At 39.2% G+C, this 23801-nt stretch overlaps 1 protein-coding gene across 2 annotated transcripts in view; it reads right to left on the bottom strand.

Moving 5' to 3' along the window:
* The window catches only part of LOC111870446 (vacuolar protein sorting-associated protein 26B-like), a 44981-nt gene extending 22314 nt beyond the window's left edge, over positions 1 to 22667 (bottom strand). The window contains exons 1-4 of one of the 2 annotated variants that reach the window (XM_023862750.2): positions 22481 to 22667; positions 22197 to 22340; positions 3876 to 4108; positions 2588 to 2752 (exon numbers count right to left, since the gene is read on the bottom strand). In XM_023862750.2, coding sequence (XP_023718518.1) covers positions 2588 to 2752; positions 3876 to 4108; positions 22197 to 22340; positions 22481 to 22483 — 545 coding nt within the window. In that variant the 5' untranslated portion in view covers positions 22484 to 22667. Of the gene's footprint in view, positions 1 to 2587; positions 2753 to 3875; positions 4109 to 22196; positions 22341 to 22480 lie in introns of those variants that run through there. The other variant, XM_023862751.2, reaches the window with a different exon arrangement.
* Positions 22668 to 23801: the final 1134 nt, after the last annotated feature.

Below are 23801 nucleotides of genomic sequence, written 5' to 3'. Positions count from 1 at the left end.
CGCTCAAATTCTGAACCACCTGCTTCCTTTGCCGAGATACCGGGCGCTCATATTATAAGGCAAGGTTATAAAACCATCTTTTAAGATCATTTTAGTGAAAGTTTCATGCTTCAAGGCATACGATACACTGCTCAAATTCTAAACCAACTGCTTCCATTGCCGAGATACCGGGCACTCATATTATAAGGCAAGGTTATAAAACCACCTTTTAAGATCATTTTAGTGAAAGTTTCATGTTCCTATCTCATATAATTTAAGAACAATGATGAATAAATCATTTTCGAGCAAAATTTAAATGGCCGGCTGAATATATTACCGCCGGAGAAACACGGCAGCGGAATTTAAATGACCGCGCAAAAGGGTTAATCAACAAGGGACCTGTCCCTAGGAAACAGCTTGCTGACATGTCACACAACAATAGAGGAGCCAATGGAGGCAATGTTTTCTATGCGGCCAGACCTACAACAAATGAAGCGCCTCCACAAAGACCAATCCCTCCCCTCGTCAAAGAGGAGGGCCCACTTTTGAACACGTACATCTGAGAGAAAACAAAAATCTTGATCACAGATCTCAACAGGACCTAAAGCCAAGAATAACTGTGCTCACAAGGGCGAGCAGCAATTTATCCAACCAACCAAAGTTAGTTAGTTGAGAATCAGTCATAGTCAGGAAGTGGCCAGCTGAGGACTAGCCAGCTGGCAATAATGTAAGCAAGAGAGCAGAAGAATCTCCATTGTTGGGAACCATTACAAGGCATCAGTTAGTGAAGCAGTAGAAGACAGCATGTGCTGTAGTGAGAAGCTGCGTGCGTGAATTAGTGACAGCATTATAATTACTTGTAGCTGTGACTTCTTAAGTGTTCAATAAATCCAATTACCAATCCAAACCCCATGTCTAGTCACTAACATGTGGCAAACTGTAGAAATTGGTCATCTTAATCCAAGGATGCATATGCTATGAATTTATAAGTCTTATGTCCTGTCCTCAGGCTATTTAATTTCATTAAAATCTTCAGGGTTAATGCACTCCAACACTACAGTAATAATTTCAGACCATTTCAGTTCATCACAGCTATCATCTGATGGTCAATAACACTTTTTATGTTGTCAATGAAAGATATGCAAGAAACTAACATATTGTCACGTTTAGGGTGGTATGCATGATGAATATAGTGGCTTCTAGATTGGATGAGTGGATTTATTAGCACTTCGGGTAAAAGTTCTAATCACAATCAACAGAGCGCTGTGATCTACACAATTTACAGTTCACCATTGCACATGCACTAGATTCTGTCTTCACTTCTTCCATGACCACATTTTTCTGTTTCATGACTCTTGTGTTGTGAGACTACTTCCCACTGGCCTGTCAGGTCATGTCAGGTAGACTGCTGCTGGGCCTCACCAGCACAGTCATTCTTGGTTCCCCAGTCCTGTGGGATTCACAATCATATTCTACTGTCTCACAACTCTTTTGAGTCCCAAGTAAAAATAATTTTTCTCTGGGAGTCCTGATCCCATTGTTCTTCCTCATATAACTTCAGAGCAGTCCACATAGAAAACGTTTCAAATGGTTCTTCAGTTGTTGTGTGCATATGTTGCTGAAGTTTTATAAGGATGCCTAGCAGGGCCAGGACAAAAGTCTGTGGTTAGCAGTCAGTCACCAGCTAGTGTGGGCAGGGGCCACCAAGGAGCAGCTGAGCAGAGAAACAGTGTGTTAATGTCTTAGTCACTAACACGAGACAATATTAAAATAAGTAACATGCTGAGAGAGCAGAGACTGGGTTCCAGGGCCACCCACCAAGCTGGAATATGTAGGGCAAGAATGCCGGTAATACCATTAAGGGAGGTGCCTGTAATGATGGCCAGAGACTGCCAGTCAGAGGACACTAAGTGAGGCACTCCCTCAAGATGACCATGGTGCGTGGGATGAACAGCCCTAAGGAGGGCTTTTTCTCAGACTACTAATTTGTGAAAACAGCATGCAGGATATTAACAGAGTCATGCAACTGACTACAGTATCTGTAAAACACTCCACTGGCTTTTGCTTCAATACAAAATTTTAAAAAGTAATCAAAATACAGGCATTTGAATAAAAGCTGGAGCAGTCACAGAAATAACAAGATTTTAATCCATCCAGACTGGGAATTGAAATTCCCATCTCTCTAGCACAGTTATGTATGTAATAATGTCGGCTTCAAAGGCCTAATTCACCAATCTCTTATTGGTGCTACAGACCAATTTAAGTCTTGGCCTCTTCCAAACACAACTTTCATACACACTGCTCAACTGACAGTAACACTCCTCCAATGGGGGATAATCCCTTCAGAAGTCTTTATCTGCTCATAATGACATGGGATAACATGAGAAAAATTACATACTTGAGTGACAAATAATCCCTAGGTCTCATGTGGAGACAGCCTAAGATCATATGCTTCTTAGGAAGGTCACCAAGAACACCACATCATTCTAATGACTAAAAGAACAGAACAGAGCCCAATATCCCAGACACAAACATTCTTACACAATTCTCCACACACATTTTCATCTGAAGGGACATATAAAAGCAAAAAAGCAATACAAGTTCTCACTTGGACTTGTTGTACTCAAATTCTATGTGAAGACAATCCTCTATTCCAACTTCCATCTTGATACTGTTGTTCATGTCTGGATAACATGACAATGTGTGGACAACAATATCCAGTTCTTTCACCACGTCAGACAACCTTCGTACAACTGTCACTCGCAAAAAGTACCTGCAACATGTGCACCATCATACAATGAAAAGCATTATTAAGAGGCAAAGTTGGCAGTTATTGTTCAAACGTTTAGAACTGAAGGTTACATACACTGCATATGGATATGGCCTTAAAAAATGACAAATGTAATATACGAGGGGGGACCCAAAAATAACTGGAAACGACCTGTTGCGCGCGCATGCTTTGTAGTTACGAGTTGTGCTGCTAGGTGGTGTTAGCTGGGGGTCTCCCGCGACTGTTAGTGAGCTGGCGTCAGTCTGAGTTAAGTGGTTTGTCTGTGGTGCTCTGTTGTGTGCGTTCCTGTTTCAACCCTTTGGCGATTAGTGAGATGGCCTACCAGAAGGAACAAAGAGTGTGCGTGAAATTGATGAAGATCGTCGAAAGACCATAGACCAACTTTCTGAGGAAACAAACATCTCATGGAGCACGGTCCAGCGAATTTTAACCGAAGGTTTGCACATGAGACAGGTGTCTGCAAAATTTGTTCCTCGCTTGCTCGGAGATGACCAAAGAGAAAACCGCATGAATGTATGCCGCGATTTGAAGACTGAAGTGCAGAACGATCCAGAATTTCACGCACACTCTTTGTTCCTTCTGGTCGGCCATCTCACTAATCGCCAAAGGATTGAAACAGGAACGCACACAACAGAGCACCACAGACAAACCACTTAACTCAGACTGACACCAGCTCACTAACAGTCGCGGGAGACCCCCAGCTAACACCACCTAGCAGCACAACTCCTAACTACAAAGCCTGCGCGCGCAACAGGTCGTTTCCGGTTATTTTTGGGTCCCCCTTCGTACTGTAAACTGTCGAAGAGTTCACCCACTAACAGCTGTGGATATCTACTTTTACACATACAAGAACATTATGGATTTTGTAGAAGCCCTTGGTTTTGGTTCAGTTTGCAGTGTCACACAATGACAAGGCTTAAATAAGGGAGCACAACAAGCGTTCTATTTACTGTGATCAGTGTGTATAAAATCATACTATTAACATTTCTTGGAAACTGATCTCTGTAACTATAAATACATTATTCTAGATATGAACACGGGAAGTAAAAATTATTCATGAAAGCTAACATTACAATCCACAAAAAACTAAACTGGCTGAACTCACCGTAGTCTGACGTTTGATCCAGTGTATGACTCAAATGGTTTCTCCACATTCAGGAACTCAAATGCATACAGGGTATTCTGAATAAGTTCACCTGGTCTGGCCAGCTCTTTCACAAGAGATGTGAACTCATGATGATTACCTCGATCATAATAGAGCTCTATTTGCCCTACAAATTCTATCTTTATACCCTGGTGCTCTAGCTTTGAGCCAGGTTTTTTCAGTGTTACATTTACCTGCAATGAAAACACAAACCTCTACCATCCAAGATTTCATAAATTGTTCATGCTATGACGTCAGACCTCAAATAGGACAGATGTCATAATGGAGACTAGTCCTTCAAGTTTCTAATCTCAAAAACATCAACAACCTCAAAATTAGTATAACTTATGTGATTCAAGAACACATTCTTAAAACTACAATACTTTGAAATGAAGATTATGGCGATCACGATCTGTTCTAAACCAAATGGAATGCAAATGAAATATCTGCTTAAACATATTGTCACTTTATAATGACTACACAATGGAATGAAATTAAAAATTAAAATTACAGGACACTGATTTCTCCTATCTACAAATGATTATGAAGTGCAGTTACATAATTTCAGAGTCTGCTACATGACTCCTGCGCAGTTCCTCACCGGATGTGTTGCCTCAAAAACACTGCTACATTGCGGGCTCAGATAACAGGGACTCTCCTGCAAGCTCACAGGCTCTTGGTATATCACTTTGTTTCAGACCAATGACAAAACATCACCTCCCAACAGTTCCTTGCTGCTGTGCACAGACACTGCTGTCAGGGATTGGTGCCTGTCATTGCCTAATAATGGATGCTTTTGCAGTATTTCCATTCTTTCAAGATTGTGAAGCTTCTAGTTTTTTGATGTCATGTCACATCTACTTCACAACTCTAGTAAAGTAGGCTTGTTATTTTCATGCTGAGTTCTGATGTAATTCCAGCCATCAGCTAGAAGATGTAAGAGTAAATAAGTCACTGAACCTCAGCTTTGAGGTGAAGTTGGTACAGTTGATACTGTAGGTGCAAATGAACCCAAATTCAAGTTATGCAAATTTACAGCCAGCAACATCTTCAGATCTAACAGTACTATACAGGTTGAATACAAAACAATATAGCTCATCTACCAGTGTAATGGGGCACACAGTAGCGGTTTCTTGAGACACTATTCTATAAGCCGAAAGGTCGCAGGTTCAAGTCCCGATGGGGTGAATTTTTTTCAACTGACCTAATCCTTCCAGCTGCACTATGGCCCTGGGGTCAACTCAGCCTTTAACAGAAATGAGTACCAGGAATCTTCCTGGGGGTAAAGGGCAGCTGGCATGTAAGGCTGACAACCTTACTGCTATCTGTGAGGGGACTGTCTACAGAAAATGTGGGAACCTCGATGTCTCACAACCCTATGGGCTCTCACGGCCTGTTACTTTTACTTTCACCTGTGTAATATTATAACATTATGCAACATAATACTTACACTGATTCAGTTTTCTGACAATTCTGAAAATAAATTCTGTCACGAAAATGGTACCAGGCCGAAGAGTACTTCAGAATTGCTGCATATTTAAATATAAAACTGTCGCAACACTTTGAGCAAGTAATAAGGCTGATTATAATAGATTAACTTCATACGTTTTCAACCAATGAATCTGTAGTTACTCAAGGCCAGTTTACTGAGAAACTCTCTGTTATTACTGTGCCAGTTCTGCAGCTAACCATGGACAAAATTTTAGTCCATGTTATACCAACTCAAGTGTAACTAAAACTCCCATGAAACAGTCAGGTAACTGTAGTGAACATAACAGAGAAAAAACTCATGTAGGAGACAACTACATAACAGAGCAGTAAACACGCATTCTGGACACTTCCTGTTGGGTCCGTGCAAAGTGGTTACAAGAAGTGTTCAGCAGGACAGAGACATTTGTGGTCCAGTGATTAGGACACTGGACAAAGAATCAGTACATCAGCGGTTTGAGACCAACATATGATATAAAGAGAGTAATCCCATGTGGAGGCAGAGTTAAATACCTCCATCATTTATCTGCAAGTCGTAGAAGGGGATGAAAAAGGAACCCAGTGCTTGGGGGTATAATCAGGCCACCCTCTTCCTAAGGGATATAAATACAGGGACCTGGCCCTCCAGGTTGGGGGAGTCTCAAACCTGAGACAGTAGAATGTGGTCATGCGTCCCACAGGACTCAGACCTGAGAATCACCGTACTGGCGAGGAACAGCAGCAACTGTTACATAAAGACTATAACCACAAGTGTTCAGTTGGAAAATAAAATTACTGGTAGTGAGTCTCATAGGGCTTGTTGCCAAGACGAACTGACTGGCAGTAAACTGCCACTCATAAAGCAACACTGACTCTGCTTCTGACAGTAAGTATTTGATGGAGTACAGTGGAGCGTACAACAGTAGTCAAGAGTAGTCAAGCCTTCGGAATTGGCAGCTGCAGAAATGACAAGGAATTAGGTTGTGACAAGAAGACTTCATATGTGATGGAATGGTGAAATGGAAAGCGTGTAGAACAGCTATAGCACTGAAGTGCCTGCAGTTCTGAACTGTGTGAAGGTGCAATAAATCCAATCATCCAATCTGAAACCATCTTAATAGTCACCCCAACATGTGACAATATTAATCTTCCTGAAATTATCTTGAAAACATTCTTGACTTTCAGCCAAGGAACAAGCACACCTACAAAATTTGCACATTAATTCATAATTATTGTTAAGTATACTGAAATGTGTCACCACAATAAGTGAAGACATGAAGTCTTAAACTGTGAAGACAATACATAATAATAAGCACAAATGTTACATTCTAGAGATCACTACCAATTTTAGTACAGTGTGACTTGTGATTCCTTTTGATGCACCAAATGGTTTAAACAAAGTTTCACTTGAAACATGTTTCAGATATGAGTATTTAAATTGCCAGAAATCACCTATGGTGTGTATGTGGCAAAGAATCATGATAGGCTGAGAAAGTTATTGAAAATTAATTCTATGAAAACTACCAGTCTGGACTCAAATTCAGGTCCTCTTTAAATATGCCTCTAATACAAATAAATGATGAAATAACACTGGGAGAATGTGACATGATCCCTGAATTACTATTTCTGGTGTCCATGACTACACACAAATTGCACCATTGTTATATAAAGCACCTCAAGAGCAACCAAGGGTAACATCGATTACCAATAGGAAGGCCATTAAGGAGCCTGTCACAAATCATTCAACCACTCAACTAGAAAAGTGACAAGCTCTTCAAATTAACTCTTTCTGTGTGTGTTCAGACATGCAGCAAGCCCATGGGCAAACAAATCACAAACAAAAAACACCAGATAACAGCAAATGATAGAAATTATATCTGCTATTTTGCACGCATTCCTTGCATTGCCACAAAAAATTCACAATCATACACTAAAGTTCCTTTCCGGAAACAGAGCAAACTTGAAAAGTAAAATCTTAAACTTGGAACCCTAGCCTCCTATGCAAGGTGTCTACAAGATTTTTGAGGGAAACATTAAAGCCTAGCACTGATTTTATTTGGTTGCTCTTCTGTAAGCAGTCTGCATTTTGATTCAATTCCTCTTCGTTCAATAATAACCCTGTTTTACTTACTTACTTACTTACTTACTAACTCATGGAGCTCAGCCCTTCTTGAGGAGCCGCCAATTCTGCAGCTACTCAAGAATTTCCCAGCATTTTATGGAACCCAAAGGATGTATCCAATACATACCATCCAATCCTATCTCTCTAAGATCCATTTTAATATTGTCCACCCACCTACGCCTTGGTCTTCCCTGTGGTCTCTTTCCTTCTGGCTTTCCCACCAATATCCTATACACATTCCTTGTCTCCCCCATTCGTGCTACATGACCTGCCCACCTCATCCTCCTTGGCTTGATCATTCTAATTATACTTGGAGAAGAGTACAAGTTATGAAGCTCCTCATTATGCAGTTTTCTCCAACCTCCTGAGAAATAACCCTGTCTACCTAAATTTACTTACAACTGTATTAATAGTTCTATTTGGAACTGTAACACCCTGGAATTTATGCCTGAACCTTCCCCTTACATTTCACATAGGCATTATGCATGAACTTTCATGTCAATCTGTAACTCTCATGTGTCATTTTGATAAACAAAGTAATATAACTGACTTATTGTTTAATATAGTACAACTAGTAGGGGCTTGGGATTGTAGTCAACAGGCACTTTACACATTAGCTTCCTACAGAGTAGTTATTCAAATACTTATTGTGGAAACATTGAAGAAATGAAGGGAAACTGTAATGTTTATAGGCTACTGACTATAAGAGTCTGAACATGCATTGTGAGTTCACATGAGTAGCATGTGCCTCCTGCCAGACCAGCAAAATCATTCACTCCAGGCTCTCATATGACCTCTCAGTTCTACATTTCAACAAAGAAAGACAAGGAATGGCCTGTCTGGTGTGTAAGAGGAAAACAGTTGCACCAAAAAATGATGATCCTTATCTCCAATGGATAACAGTTTGTAACTTAAACTGCCAAGACATTGCTGTCAAACATTTTTACAATATGGTGAAAATTATCATCTATGATCAAATTTACTGTGCACTTTGTGTTTTATTTAGTTTACTACACCAGATATCAAGACAATATAAATGAAATTAATTAAAATGTACCTACTGTTACTGCCTGGTAACTTCAGCCACCCAGAAAGGCAAACGCTGTTGTGAGGCATGCGAAGCTATACCCTTGCTGTGGGGCCGTTCGGAGCTACTCCCCGTGTGGAAAACATTGTCTACGGAGACCAGGAGTAGTACTATACACCTGACCACACTCCAAGATGCTACATTCCAAACTGGTAGTACCCACGCTGACGTAGGCTGACAAGACTGCTCCCCCCCACTCTGCAAGAGATGGTATGACCCCTCTACCGTGGCTAAGATACAAGGCAGTAACAGTACCATATCACAAAACTTCAACTAAAGGCACTAGTGGAGGAACGAGACAGCTCAATTTGCTAAGACTTCTATCTCCTGGGAGCAAGAAACAAGCATGAAGCAGGCAGCAAGCCTGCTTTACAGCAATTTCTTGCTTGACTTACTCTTTAACCCTGAAGATGGAGGCAATATGTTCTTCTGAAACACTGGCCGACCTTCATCAGACTACACNCCCAAGGGCTCCATTATTCAGCTCCAAGTCACTGCTGTAACATGGAAGCAAAACTGAGAATGCATTTGGCACAATGTGCGGGTACGTCCAGCAGGACCTGATCCTCTATTTCCTGCAGAGTTCTGCTTACACATTTAAAACAAAATGGGAGAAAATACTTCAGAATAAACACAAGTGGCCTCACAATATAGAGAACTGACATCAAGGTTCAGGATATATTAGTGCAACAAGGAATTTAGTTATCATGTAAAATGCTAAACCTCAACTAAGACTGTATATGCCTCTGTTACAAGGAATTGCAATATTTTTCTTTACAGAAAACCACTGCAGACTTTGAATGAAATGAAAAATAAAGAAAAGCAGGATATTGTGACATGCCCCCCTGGAAGTCAGAATCTCAGGATCAGAGAAACGTTACAGAGGCTTCTCATTGCTACGTAACATAAAGCACCAATCCCCAACTGTCACAAATGAGAACAATAATCAAGGAACTGTTGGGACAAGTGTTTTCCCATTGATCTGCAATAAACTGACACTCAAGAGAGCCTCCCTATTATTAGAGCCCAAAGTGTAGCAACATGTCTGACAACACAGCTAGCAACCAAGAATGATATAACAGATTTTCAAAAGACAGTGCATATTTATAAACTGTGTAAATCAGATGATTCAGTGTCCAATAAATCCAATTACTACTCTGAAGCCCTGTCTAGTCACTACCATATGACCACAGGCGTCAGTGAGAGCACTGTAGGTGGTGGACAGCCTAGCAGGGCTGGATTCCAGTACGCTGACCATACATACCATTTTGAAAGGGACAGCACCATTTTTCATATTTCCCTGCCATCCTATCGTTTTAATAAAAATGTCAATTTTGTCCCGTTTTAAATAAAACCTATAAATATAATTTAAAATTCGTTAATCATAAATTATTATTCATAACACATAATCGTATATCAACAGCATGGATACCAGTAATTTCTATAACCATGGAGTCACACTGTTCGATACTAAGTATTGATATCTGCAGTGATTTATTTATTCTGCCTGTATGCTAACCAGTGGCTTTGTTATTCAATGTCAGTGGTTTAAATTTCATACTTTTTAAAGTTTTCAGTCTTCTTTTTTAAAGCTTTAAGTCTATCCTTGCAATGTCAAAGAGGCAAAACTGCAGTTTTAATGATGATCTCCACAAAGAATTCAAAATTATTAAACTTAACAAGCTGTGTAGTGATGGCACAAAAGTGGTATGCCACCACTGTAATGTCCATTTTTCCATTGCTCATGGAGGTAGCTATGTAGGCAGAAACATAAGGATGCTGAAAAGACTCCGGCTTCAGTTAACACATTGAGGACCGGTCGCATGATATCATGCTTTTGGCTTTTAAACATGACGGACCGGTCGCATGATATCATGATTTTAGGACACGTTAGGTTGTAACACCCTATACCTTGCTCTGGCGCCACCCAAATGAATGACTATTGCGTAATATTACTCCAGAATGTTTGCTGAGTAGTCAGTAACTTGACATCGCTGTTTTGGTTCCCCACTCCAAAGGAAAATGATCTTTGACCCTTCAAGCTCTTATGTACCAGGCAGGAAGTTAGGGCAATATGAATCAAGGACAGAAGCGGTTGAAGACCAAGTGATCTCTCAGAGAACAAGAAATATCTGGCTTGTTCTTCGATGAGCTATCTGACGTGCCTTGTGAGACGTGTAGTCATAGTGACTCAGACAGTGGCAGTGACAGGGGACAACAAAGAATTGTGGCCACAAACAATAAAAGTGAAAGTAGCTCCGATGAAAGTGCAGGTAGTAACACTGAGGGGACAACCACATGGGGAAAAGTAGACAAAACGCCTATTCTGGGACAATTTACGAGAAATCCATGGATGAAACAAATTCCATCAGACCCAATGCAAGTGTATGAAGTAGCAGAACTGTTTTTTGGAGATGTGGATACTCGTGTTGTGAATACAATTTCCACAATTCACAATTCAAGCATGGTTGATGTTCAAAGGAGACATGGACAAGTAAAGAAGCCTATCTGTATTTCTGAGTATAATATGTTCATGAAGGGAGTTGATAGAGCCAATCACTACTTGGCCTATTATTCTCTTCCTAGGAAAATAATAAAGTGGACAAAGAAAGTTGCCTTGTGGCTTATAAATTGTGCCCTTTTCAATTCATTTTTGGTTTACAAAAATCTAAACCCTGATTCGAAATTGAAATACAAAGCATTTCTGATGAATGTGGCAAAGGCCTGGGCTACAGACCAGATGGTGGCGGCAGAACAAGAGTCAGATGCAGACTTAGTGTGACCAGGCCCATCAACTCCCACCCCAAGCAGGCCTCATGTGGACCCCCTGGGCGACTCTTGGGTGATATGCGGAAACATACCCTCATGAAAATTGTGAAGAGTGAACATTCCAAGGGAAAGCATCCTTCTAGGCAATGTCGTGTTTGCACAGTTCACAGAAAAAGGAGTATGACTGCCTACATTTGCAAGTTCTGTGTAATGCCACTTCACAAAGGGAAATGTTTCCAGAAATATCACATTCTCAAGCACTTCTAGGAGAATTGGTAAGTGTTCTCCAAAAATGTTAGTTCATAAAGTTAATTAGGAGATTTTACATTAATTTTTAAAGTGAACAGTGCACAAGTTGGGGTACTGGGTTTAAAAATGCGGTCCCCAGGGTGATTTAAATATTTAAATTCCTGGTCCTCAATGTGTTAAAACATCAGCTCGTTTATGGTGAGACATGATGGTGATAGTGAAAGCAATAAGAATGCAGCAAGTAAAGCTCTTCCTGCTTATCATACTGTGCATCACAGCCAAAGTTTTTGCGTGAATGACTGCTTGTCGACACTGATAAAGAAAATCTATGAACCAAAATTTTCTTCAGCATGTACCAGATCAGAAATAATAATTACCAAACATACGTTAGCTTAATTGAAAAAGGTAATATTTCAGTTACAGAAGCAGCCATGAACATTGAAAATCTTGTAAACAATTTACAATCCAGAAAAAATGAAGTGTTTGTAACTACTGATGTTAAAAAAAACTGAAAACGTTAGTAGATTGAGAAGTTAATGAGGCTAAGTATACTAAGGCAGTTGAGAATTTCTATGAAACCAGTTTAGAATATGTCAACAAGTGGAAGTGCAGTTTAGGAAACAATGAGACATTCAAGTGAGTGCTACTAAGGAAGACGTCTGAATGGAAAGAAATACAGGACAGCCTGAACGAGGAACTCATCACACACAGAAGCAGAAGAAACTCATGTATTCGATCAATGGACACTCATAAAATCCATACTTGTGAGGCAGTTTGATACATGGAATAAAGAAAACATTCCTGTATCTAACAGATGCAGATCTTTTCTGAAATGAGTGAAAAATGCCTAGACTTTCAGGACTTTTGTAATACTGTAGAGTTTATTCTGTCTTTCAGGAAGTACAGTACTTGCTGAGAAATTATTTTCTGTTATGAACACTATGTGGTCAAAGGAGAAATCCAGATAAGTGTTGAGACCATGAGGGCTATGTTAAGACAAAACTGTGCTATGGAGTGTGAGAAGTTATATGATAAGGTGCTGAAGGACCAAAATTTGCTGCATTAAGATTACTTCATCTGAGAAATATTCATGGTACAATTGTTGTGAAATACAGACCCCCTCATAGTATACATAAATTTTTGTATGGGTTCTGTCACTGAAGAATAATGGTAAGCTCAATAAATTATGTAAGAAAACTTTTTATCTTCTTACTTTTTCATGAATACAGAATATTACATAACCCACATCCTGTTTTTGCCATCCCAATGTCCTGTTTTTGTCTGAAGGAAACAGGGTCAGCCTAATTCCACTGAATCTGAGAGTGCAAGATGAGAATAGTGGGTCAACCAGCAAGGGACAAGCCTATTAGGATAGCTGGATACTGCTGACTTTTAAAAGCCCACTAAGGCAACCATGCCCTCTAGATCGCCATGACAGGTGAAACGTACCACCCTAAGGTGGGAGTAGTTGGACAAGAGCAACATGGACAACATCAAAATTGGAAGGACAAGTGTCAGGGGCAGAATGGTATTGCAGTACTATTTGCAAGGCCCTGTCATAAGACAGAAAATGGCATTACACCTGTAGGCTTCTTGGGTTATCCAGCCTTAAGGAGGGAGCAATGTGATAGGATGTCTAAAAGTCAGAATCTTGGAATCACAGAAATGTCACAGAGGGTCCAACACTAGGTACCATCAAGCACCAATCTCTGAATGCCAAATATGTGCATATCACTACAGGAACTGCCATGGGTGGCATTCTCCTATCAGTCTATAACAAAGCAATCTACAGAGAGCCTGCAAGTGGACAAAGCACTCCCTCATATTGAAGCCCAAAACCTAGCAATGTGCCTGTGATGACAAGAGTCAGCAACCAAGAGTGACATAGTAAACTATGAAATGATATTGCATACTTGTAAACTGTGTAATTATTTGCAAATCAGACAACTCAGTGTCCAATAAATCCAATTACTAATCCAAACTGCATGTCTAGTTACTATCACGTGATAACTGGTGTCAGAAATGGAATTATTGCATTGGATTGTTGGAATGCAAAAATGGTCAAGATGCTGAACATCTGCTGGCCAACTGGGAACAGATGAGGGCTGAGGTGAAGGCCATACAAGACAACACAGAGGCCAGTAAGGGATGGCCAAAGAGAGATGGCCAGCCATGACAATACAGAGGCCGCAAATAATCACCATCTAGTACACCCAAACTGAATTCAAAGAAACTATGAGCAAACAAGTGGGGGACCTCAACAATAAGACTTAAGTGGCATGGATGTACAAGCAATGAGGCCATCTGTCACTAAGCAGGCTCAGAGTCTCAGAGAAGATATCAACATGGAGATCCTAGGAAGCCATAAGGTGGCAATTCAAAACACCACAGGCCGAAGTCAAAGCCTCAGCTACCAAGAACCACACTAGAACAGCAGAACACCTGACACCTATACAAAATAAGTATGAGACAGCAACAGACAACAGAATATGACACACCATAATCAAATGAATCATAATAACAACAATCTATATACAGGGTTATTCAAAAAGAATGAACCGATTTCATGACGCATTGCTTCAGTTCTCAAGTATCGTCATGGAATGACTCAGTGACCATTTGAAAGAGGAGTTATCTAAGTTGTGAATGGCTGCCACAGGGGTGCTGAAGTCACGTCACTCTTCCGGCAACGTTCAGTTGTTCGTTTACCCTCGGAATGGCGAGTCCTCAGCAAACCTATCTCAATATGCTCCAAAACTGGCTCTTCACTTCACTGCAAGCAAATTTGAATGACTTCATTTTTCAACAAGATGGAGCACCACCCCATTGGGACCTGATGGTCCAAGCTTTTTTAAATGAAAAAGTGCCCCAGCGATGGATTGGTCAGAAGGGGGCCAAAGACCTTGCTATTTGTGCTTGGCCTGCGAGATCCCCAGACCTCACCTTGTGTGATTTCTTCTTGTGGGGATATGTAAAAGATCACGTTTATGTTCTATCGCTACCCACTAACCTCGATGACCTTAAACATTGAATAACAACAGCGATTAACTCAGTGCATCGTGATATGCTGATACGCGCCTGGGAGGAATTCTCTTATCACATTGACGTTGACTGTGCTGCAGGTGGTGGCCACATTGAATACTTGTAAGACAGGAAATAAAAGTTGATGGTGAGTAGAATACTTGTGACTTGGCTGGAGTTTTGTATTGCTTTCCTTTAATAAAATATTGCATAATAAAATTGGTTCATTCTTTTTTAATATGAATTTTAACACAACATTAGTTTCAGCCTTTTGAAAGACACTCATGAGTCAAATATTTTAAACCCTTTATTTTTATATATACATATATTAATTGCAGTTTCCCTTTAATATGGTACAAGTCATTAAAATGGTCCATACGACCAAAGCATGTTGCAGTTTTAACAACTTGTAATAAACACAAGGAAATAAACTAGATATACTTACATGTCATTTGAATCTTACTCTAATGTATTCTTTTGTAAAAATTTTGAAGACAGGTATCTTAAATGACAGGTATAAATTCAAAACAAAAGGTGTCATACGATTACTAATACTGATATTTCACGACACACCTCAACATGTCTTTTCAGAAATGAAGAAAAGATATGTACCAGCCTTCATGACACTATGAAGAGAAATGTTCTCTTAACTGATGCAGATGTTGAGGAAAGAAAAAATGACAAAAATGAGGTTCATTTCAGTGTACCAGAAATATTTATTCTGATATTAAGGGAAGTATGTGTTCTTCAGAACACTAAAAAAATGAGATTAGTATTTACTGAGAACCAACAAAATATGGTTAACACCCACAATACAACCTAGTAATGTCTTCTAGATTCAACAGGTGTAGATGTACAACCTCAGTGTTTGTCACCTGTATTCAGAGAAGCCACTTCTATGTGTACAAAAGGAATACAACTGGAGTTACAAACTTCCTTCAGCAATGAGTTTAGCAATGTCACAGAATTAAACATTATCTGACAACTGCAGCATGCATGTAAATGCACGCACACACATAGTTTACAATAACATGAATCCAAACAATTTGTCAGATTTCTTCAGTAGCATGCTATAAACTTTTACCCCATGATCATAGTTTTAAATGATACAAAAAAATATGTGAGATGCCACATGTGCAAACTGACTGGCAAAAGATGGTGTCAGAACCATTTAAGTTCAATTTACTGCCATTTACTCACTCTACATGTCAATGGATTATACTGAACATTTCAAAAACATATTCAAAATTAACGTTTAAAAGAAGGAAGGAAGGATTTGATTTGGTTCATCCTGGTCCCTCACACTAGCAATATTATGAAAGGTTAATCAACTCCATCCAGTGTGACTGATAAATGTTTTATAAGGGACGAAGCAGTTTACTATCTCCCATTACAGACTGCATGATTACTATAATAAACAGAAGGAAACAGCTCATTCACTTCTGAAAATTCTTAAGGACTTCATCATAAAATGTCTGTATGTTTCATTAACCCTTTCACACTCCGCCTACTTTCCAAGTACCTGGCCTAAAACACTCAGGAAAATTTGGCTCAATTTAAAAGTCTCACTTAAAAAATTCAACCAAATTACAATTTTAGTCAAAGACATATAAAAAAAATTGCACTCACCATCAACAGCAGATTTAAACAAAAGTGCTAACACTATAAATAATTTGAAAAAACAAAAATTGAAAGAATTAAATGCAGAAAATTAAAATTTACATAATTTAGGCAAAAAATGGAATTGTCTCTTTGGTTTCATTTTCTTGTCATTCTTCTGTAAATTTTCATGTAAGTTTTATGCAAGAAGAGCTCTCTGGTCTGGAACTACATCACATTATGTAAAACAGTGTATACATACCATTTGCAGTTAACACGTGTGTTTAGGGAAGCATTCTCCATGCAACTGTGTGTTGCATCTGGTGCATACTGTTCTCTCTGTCCACCTCCTCTCCTTTGTGCTGCAGACAATGCATTGGGACTCTTTATTTTCATGAAGTTTTCTGAGTCCTCATGGTCCTCGAGGATCATTTGCTCCAGTGTTTTCCTTCACCACCAACCACTCCTCCCCAAAGCTCTCAATTATGGACACACTGAAGCTGTACCTGAATTTCAGTTTGCCTGGCCCCCTATAGTTTTCCTTGCAGAGAATGAATCTATTCAACACCATCGTGGCTATGATGTTGTAAGCTACCTTTTCCCAATACTGCATTGTCTGCCTTTCATCCAAATAAGTGTACAGCAGCATGCGAGTCAATGCTGCCCATAAACTTGTAGGATGTGATGACTCTTGGTCTTACTTATGGAATGTCACCATGTCTTCCCAGCACTTCCTCTTCTTGGGCTGTGGCGTGACTGGAGAGAAGAATGAGAGGATTTTTTTTCTGTGTGATTCCTTCTCGCAGAAAACACATGAGAAAAGGGATCAGATCTGCAATACATTTTTTGTCCAACTGTGAGTTTGTTCTTGAACTGCTGGGATAAAAGTTTCCTATTCCTCCTAACAGTTTCAGTGATGGAGACGGTGGACAAGTGGAACAGATAAAAAATAGTTGTTGACAAAGACATTGTGGTCTTTGTTGAGGTACCCTCCAACCTCAAGCAGCTTTTTTCATGGCAGTGTACCCCAGGCCATTTTTTCTGGATGTTGTCCTTGTCTTCCTGAGACCCAGCCCCTCTGTATGTGAAACACCCCAGGCAGTAGTTGGACACAGAGTTGTACAACATCCAAAATTTGATCCCCAGAGGTGGTGCTTGTTGGGCAAATACTGCATGAAACTGGTTGTGTTTCTGGTGCCTACCAGGCATCACTGACAATGTCTTCATGAGGAGTGCAGTGATGCCTGAAAACTCTGTCTGCATGGTCCACAAAGGGTTGGTACCTTACACAGGAATAGCAGTCTGGTTCTCCAAGGCCTGGCAATCCTTCATTGTTGATGAGGTGGAAAAAGAACAAGTGGGAAAAGCAATGCTTGGTAAACATTTTCTCAAACCATGGGGTGCCTTGGGAACAGAGAATGTATCAGTATGATGCTATAGTTGGCTTTTTGATGATGCTCATATTTAGAGTACAGGCCAGGAATCCTTTCATCTTGTGCATGGTAAATCTGCTCCAGTCCTTTGGTTGAGTGAGAATATCACCCGCTTTACTGCTAATCTCTTGGATTCTGTCACCATGAGGGCAAGGATCAAGTCTGTGAAGATGTGATGGAAGTAAGTGATAGGAGGAGAATCTGGAGGAGGCATTAGCTTAGGTCCAGACAGTTCTTTGAAAATTGGAGAGGAAAAGCGAGAGGTTGCTGAGGTGACAGAATTTCCCTAGTCTTCATCATCCACGTCATCCTCTTCACTGGCAGAAACAGGGTGACCAGCTGGGAGTGTGGCATGTGGGGCATCCTCTTCTTCACTTGTATCAACAGTGTTAATTTCCAGAATAAAGTCACTATCACTGTCAGTTGTACCTGAATATTCCAACATGTCCGAGTCATCTAACCTAGAGCTCTGACCAGCCACTGTGTAGTTCAAAAATGTAAAACAGCTAAAAACTCCGGAAAATGTATAAAAAATATAACATATACCTTTATTATAAAAACAAAATCCTGCCACTAAACTATGATATATTCACAGTAAAACACACACACAGACCAAGAAAGCATTGAACCACCAAGTAAACACGTGAGCTCAACATATTTCATTTGTTTAAAAAATATATTTTTTTACTGTGAAAAATAATTGTAAATACAAAAAAGGCCTCAGAAATGACCATCTGGCCCTCTGTAGCACATTCTTATAAACATCTTATTCTATTACAGCGGTCTATGAGTACCTGCAATTCTTAATCTATATCTTAACATAAATCTGACAGTATACTGTTATTATTTTGTACATTTACTTCATTTTCTTTTCTTATACATCTATCTTAAATAAGTATAGGAATGTTGTTTATGAAGTAATAGATGCCTTGCACAAATACTTTTCTTCTAGCCTTAAGAACTCAGTAACTGACTCTGGGCATTCTTTTTTGCTGTTCTCATACAAAATGCCCATCACTGTTACCCACGGGTCCTCGTTACCATTTACAATCCCCGAAGACATGTTCCTCTGTTTTCAGCCCATCTGAGGGCAAAACTGTGAAACAGACCTTGGAGAATTAAGTACTATCTTGTGCTGCCACCTTTGAGCCATTTATATAAGTAAAACAGCATGATTTAAACGGAGCAAATACAGCAGCCACCTGAGTGTTCTGGCCATTACCTGACACACTGCTGGATCAGGGTGCTGAGTGTGTAAGATTAAGCTCTTCCACAGTAAAACTCTTTTCTATCAGGGCAACAAAGTTCAAAGAACTTCTGTGTCCAACACTGCATCAAGATGTATTCTTGTGCTAACAATATCTGGTTTTTGTCTCCTAATTATGTGGTAAATGATTACGCATGATGGAAAACTTAATTCTGATGGGAGCATGTACCATATAATAAGTCAAAAACAAATCACGTGAAAAACGAATTCAGGTGAGGACAATCACATACCAAGTACTTCTGCCTATTTTCTTCCCTTAAAGAAATGAAATGCATATCCTCTCTGCCTCTTTGTTCTTCTATTCAATTTCAGAACCAGCTAATTTTCACAAAACTCGGTATGAATTTATGCCATAGGTGACCATTCAGACATCTTACTTTCTAGTTTCCTGTAATCACTAATAACAGCATGGCCGATACATGAACTTGCAGGGTCATAAAGACACTTATGTCCGTTTAGGGTCCTCACATGCTGCACAGTTAACAAAATGTGAGAATTGAGCTTCTTGTGGTGCTGACTATGATAAGAAGTACAGTCTTCAAGGATGTGATGCCACATAGTCAGGTAAAAGTTTACCAGTGTCTCAGAGGAACATACTACCTACTTGAAGAAAGCAGTCTTCTGGGATTTGGCACCGTGTATATGTGGTGTTAACCGATGTTTTGGAGGAACGTATCGCCTCCATCTTCAGGGTAGAAGGAAATATAAGAAATCCGCAAGCAAAGAGACCCATGGTCTGAAGATGGAGGCGATATGTTCCTCCGAAACATCGGTTAACACCACATATACACGGTGCCAAATCCCAGAAGACTGCTTTTTTCATAGTCACCGCCGTGAAAGCCTCAAATCTTACATACTACCTACTTCTCTGAAAAATACTGAACTTTTGTTATGATAATTTTTATTAAAAAGTAAAATAACAACATGACAGCTGCACGAAATTTTTGTTCAGATTTGATTTGTTTATAGGGAGAGCAGTCATTCTAGTACCCAAGCCTTTCTCCTGTTCAAGTGACGTGGTTACACTTGATTTAGACCTGCACTGCTATTCCTATGCCCTTGCCCCTCTTTCTAAGCTACGGTATCAGCATTCTTCACATCACTGTTACCAACTGTTCTCATTAGAATAAACCAATCAAGCTAGACATTTTAAAATTTGGTACAGAGGTAGATCATGAACATTCTTATACATAATATATACAATACTAATTTGATTTGTCTCATTCTGGTCCGTCACACTATTCATTACAAAGTAGATAACTTTCAGTCCAGTATGACATACAGGTTTACAACAGTACATACGACACAGCATGCATGTAAACTACACAACTAACAATAAAAACATACAACAAAGAGAAATAACTGACATCTTCCACCATCCGGAGGAAAAAACAACATGACCCAATGCTGGTTCACAATTGTTAACATAATAACTAATTTTTTACATACAAAAGATTTTTAATACAATTTTAAATACATAGGGAAGTGATTTTATAGAAAAGTGAACATCACATTGCATGCAGTGGGAAACCCCAATCAAATACCCAGCAAATACGCTTAAACGAAACATCATACGTAAATCTACACGTCAACGTGGCTGCATAGGGCAAACTGTGATATAGTAAGCACTATTCATAACCTAAGTGCATAATGTTAAAACAACTTATGTGACAGTGTTTCCTGCTCGTAGTGGTGCGCCTCTGAAGATGATTCTTCTGAATTGAAACATGTAAGGTGAATAAAGACTGAAGTGTTGTAAACCTGTATGTCATACTGGACTGAAAGTTATCTACTTTGTATACAATACTGTTCGTAAGTCAGGAAGTACAAACATAACTACAGTGCAAGAATTTGACTATGTCCAACGAAAATAATAAGATTTAAGTTTGTGACAATGATATATTAATTACCGACTTTTTGGCCACTACTCAGCTTACCGAGTTAAGCCCAACTAATAGAGCTAGTCCCCACCTCTGGGGGAAATAACAGTGGATTGGGGGGCTAAAAATAGTCACAAAATACCTGCCAGGTCAGCAAGTATCACGACTGAGATTTTAACTGGACATTTCTTGAATATGAGACTTCAGTGTTACTATTATGCCAATCTGTTCAGTAAACTGCTCCTTACATGTCAGTATTCAATGAACAAAACATGAAGTTAAAGTGGAAAACTATTAATCTGTTAGCCCCATAACCAGTACTGAATGATTTAAAATTGCTTTTAAAACTAAGGATATTCCATGAAGCATTTATATAAGTTCTGAACAAGGAAATAAAGATGATATGTACACATAACATAAACGAGTTTAGGTGTATCACTTAAAGCAAAGACCTCTGATAGGATGCAGAAATTATACTGCTGAAAATACTATATGTAATTTATGTCAAACACACTTCCAGTAAATGAGGTTCGCATTTTTTATAGTGGTAGGACAAAGTGGTTAAGACCACTCTTCTAACATTTACCCATTCATTCAGTTTCACTAAATGCACTAGAGTTCAGAAATTGTCACACTTCCATCAATTAGGAAAATTAAAACCTACTGAGCTACCCACCAACCATGGACCAAGTAGTAATATCTGCAAATTACTGGTATTCCACCCCCTAAAATTTCTCACACGCTTAATTTCACATGTAATTTTTACCAATCTCGAACCATGTCTTCATCAAAACATTTACTTCATTTAATTATTGTTATCACATAAATTCCCAGAAAAACACTACACAACTAATATCAGACATCATGAGTTTGGTCCATAATAAATATATACATCATGTTCAGAACAATCAAGCAACAGTAAGAATCCCATAAAGCACCCAGGATAAGAGTTTCCTAATTATCGAGCTAATACCTGAAATTTTCATGTGGTCCACATTCCTACAACATTCAACATTCTGCTCTAAATTATGAAAATGTTAATAAATTTTATCACCAGTGCCTGTGGTTGTTTGTTTGTTCAGTTATGTTCAAATCTAACTTCAGGTTCTATTTCTTGTGTTATGTTTTGATATACAAATGTTGATACCTTCAATTACATTTTGCACAACAGCTAAATATCAGTTCAAAGTGAAGCTACACTTTCTGTGGAGGACAATCTAATAAAAGGGAAAGAATACAATTATATTAACCCATGCTGACAATTCTTATGTCTTAAAGATTTTATTTCTAGATCATGAATTGGATACACTATGTATACGGACTGAGCAGATTGCCTATTAAAATTTAAAGAAAAGGGGCAATTCTTCGAAACTGCAAAAACTACATACCTTACCCGATACAGTTTCCCCATCGTAATATAGAAAATGACGTTCCTTTTTCCCATCTTCTGATTTGATTTCTGCCATTTTTCGATTTTCAGTGCCATCAAGTGAGATATCAATGTCTGCACTTTGACCGAATCCGAAGAAACTCTGAAAAGAAAATTAAACAAGTACATTACATATACTAATATATAACATCATATGAAAATACAATTGTAGGTTATATTTTCCTCTTTCACGTTTAATCTTCTTGCAATATTCAATGAAAGAAAGTTTTACTTTAAAATTACCATTATAACAACGATATCGTTTATAGTGCCTCTAACAATAAAAAATCACAGTACAACGCTCACAATAAATAAATTTTCATAAGCAATTAACCAGTACTTCTATTTGCATTTCGTGCATATTTGCTGAAAAACTACCACTTCGTACAATATGGCGGACAGACTTTTCAAATTGAACCCTGTTGGGTTTCCTGCGCCTTCTATAACTTCTATAACCATCGGTGCACGGTTTAGCTCACTAGCGCTCTATTCTTATGAGTCTTACATTGGAACCATAAACACGCCTTTCCCTCGGGATGAGAATGAGGTTATAATAAGAAGAAAATTTGCATTACTGTACAGAGAGAAAAGTAATGTCTGGGGTGTAATGCCGTGTAGACGGTAGAAGTTCCCCCCCCCCGAAGTACACGGCATTAAATTCCAGAAAGTAATGTTAGCAAAAGTCAACACTGTGTGAACCTAAGTTTCAAAACTGAAAATAGGAAAGTTCAACACTTGTATGTCTGTCAGCAGTTTCACCCTGTTACTACACGTTGTTACGGGATATAGTTCACAAGGCTGGCCACACAAAGTGAGCGGTCTGTATTCAGCTGTAATTGAGGGACAACTTGTATTTTACGCTTCGTAACCTGTAATGCTGCAATTGTCAGTTGCATATAGTATTTTTGTCAGAACAAAAATTGCGTGGCTTGAGTCCTCAAGCGAGCTATACCGACGGAGCGACTGGCGCTTGTCGGCGAAGTTAGTGTCGACTTTAGCGGATAGAGGGTGTCGCGTGGTCAGCACAACGAATCCCCACGGCCTTAACCGTTAATTTCTAGACCGGAGCCGCTATTTTCATGAAATAACTCTGTAATTATCCTCACGAGGCTGAGTCGACCCCGTTCCAGACCCACTACTTCTCAGAAAATCTGGTAGAGCCGGGAATCGAACCCGGAATTTTTAAACATACATTAATTTTAAATGTTATCAGGAATGTTCGCAGTTTATTTCTCCTTTTACCGCCTTTTCGAACGGATAGTTTCGTAAGTACTTATTTTATAACAATATTGTATAGAAGTGATGGAAGACAGTAGTGAGAAATATACGAAAGGATATAAACTGGAAAGGAGGAACTCCAACAGAAGAAAGCTCAGCATTCTTCCAACCAGACAGAAACAGAGGAATTTCTGTTCTGACTATGTTGTTCTGGGTCAGTTTTTAGTGGTAGACCAAGGTGGGCTCAGTGGAAGCCCTGCTTCTCACACATGTTGTATCAATGCAAATGGCATTGAGAAGCAGAGCTGTGAGCTCAGTAAACAGCTTCAAGACCAACATATAGATT

The sequence above is a fragment of the Cryptotermes secundus genome, unplaced genomic scaffold (genome assembly GCF_002891405.2).
Source record: "Cryptotermes secundus unplaced genomic scaffold, Csec_1.0 scaffold1558, whole genome shotgun sequence".
Taxonomy (NCBI): domain Eukaryota; kingdom Metazoa; phylum Arthropoda; class Insecta; order Blattodea; family Kalotermitidae; genus Cryptotermes; species Cryptotermes secundus.
This window is presented reverse-complemented; position numbering and strand designations above follow the sequence as displayed.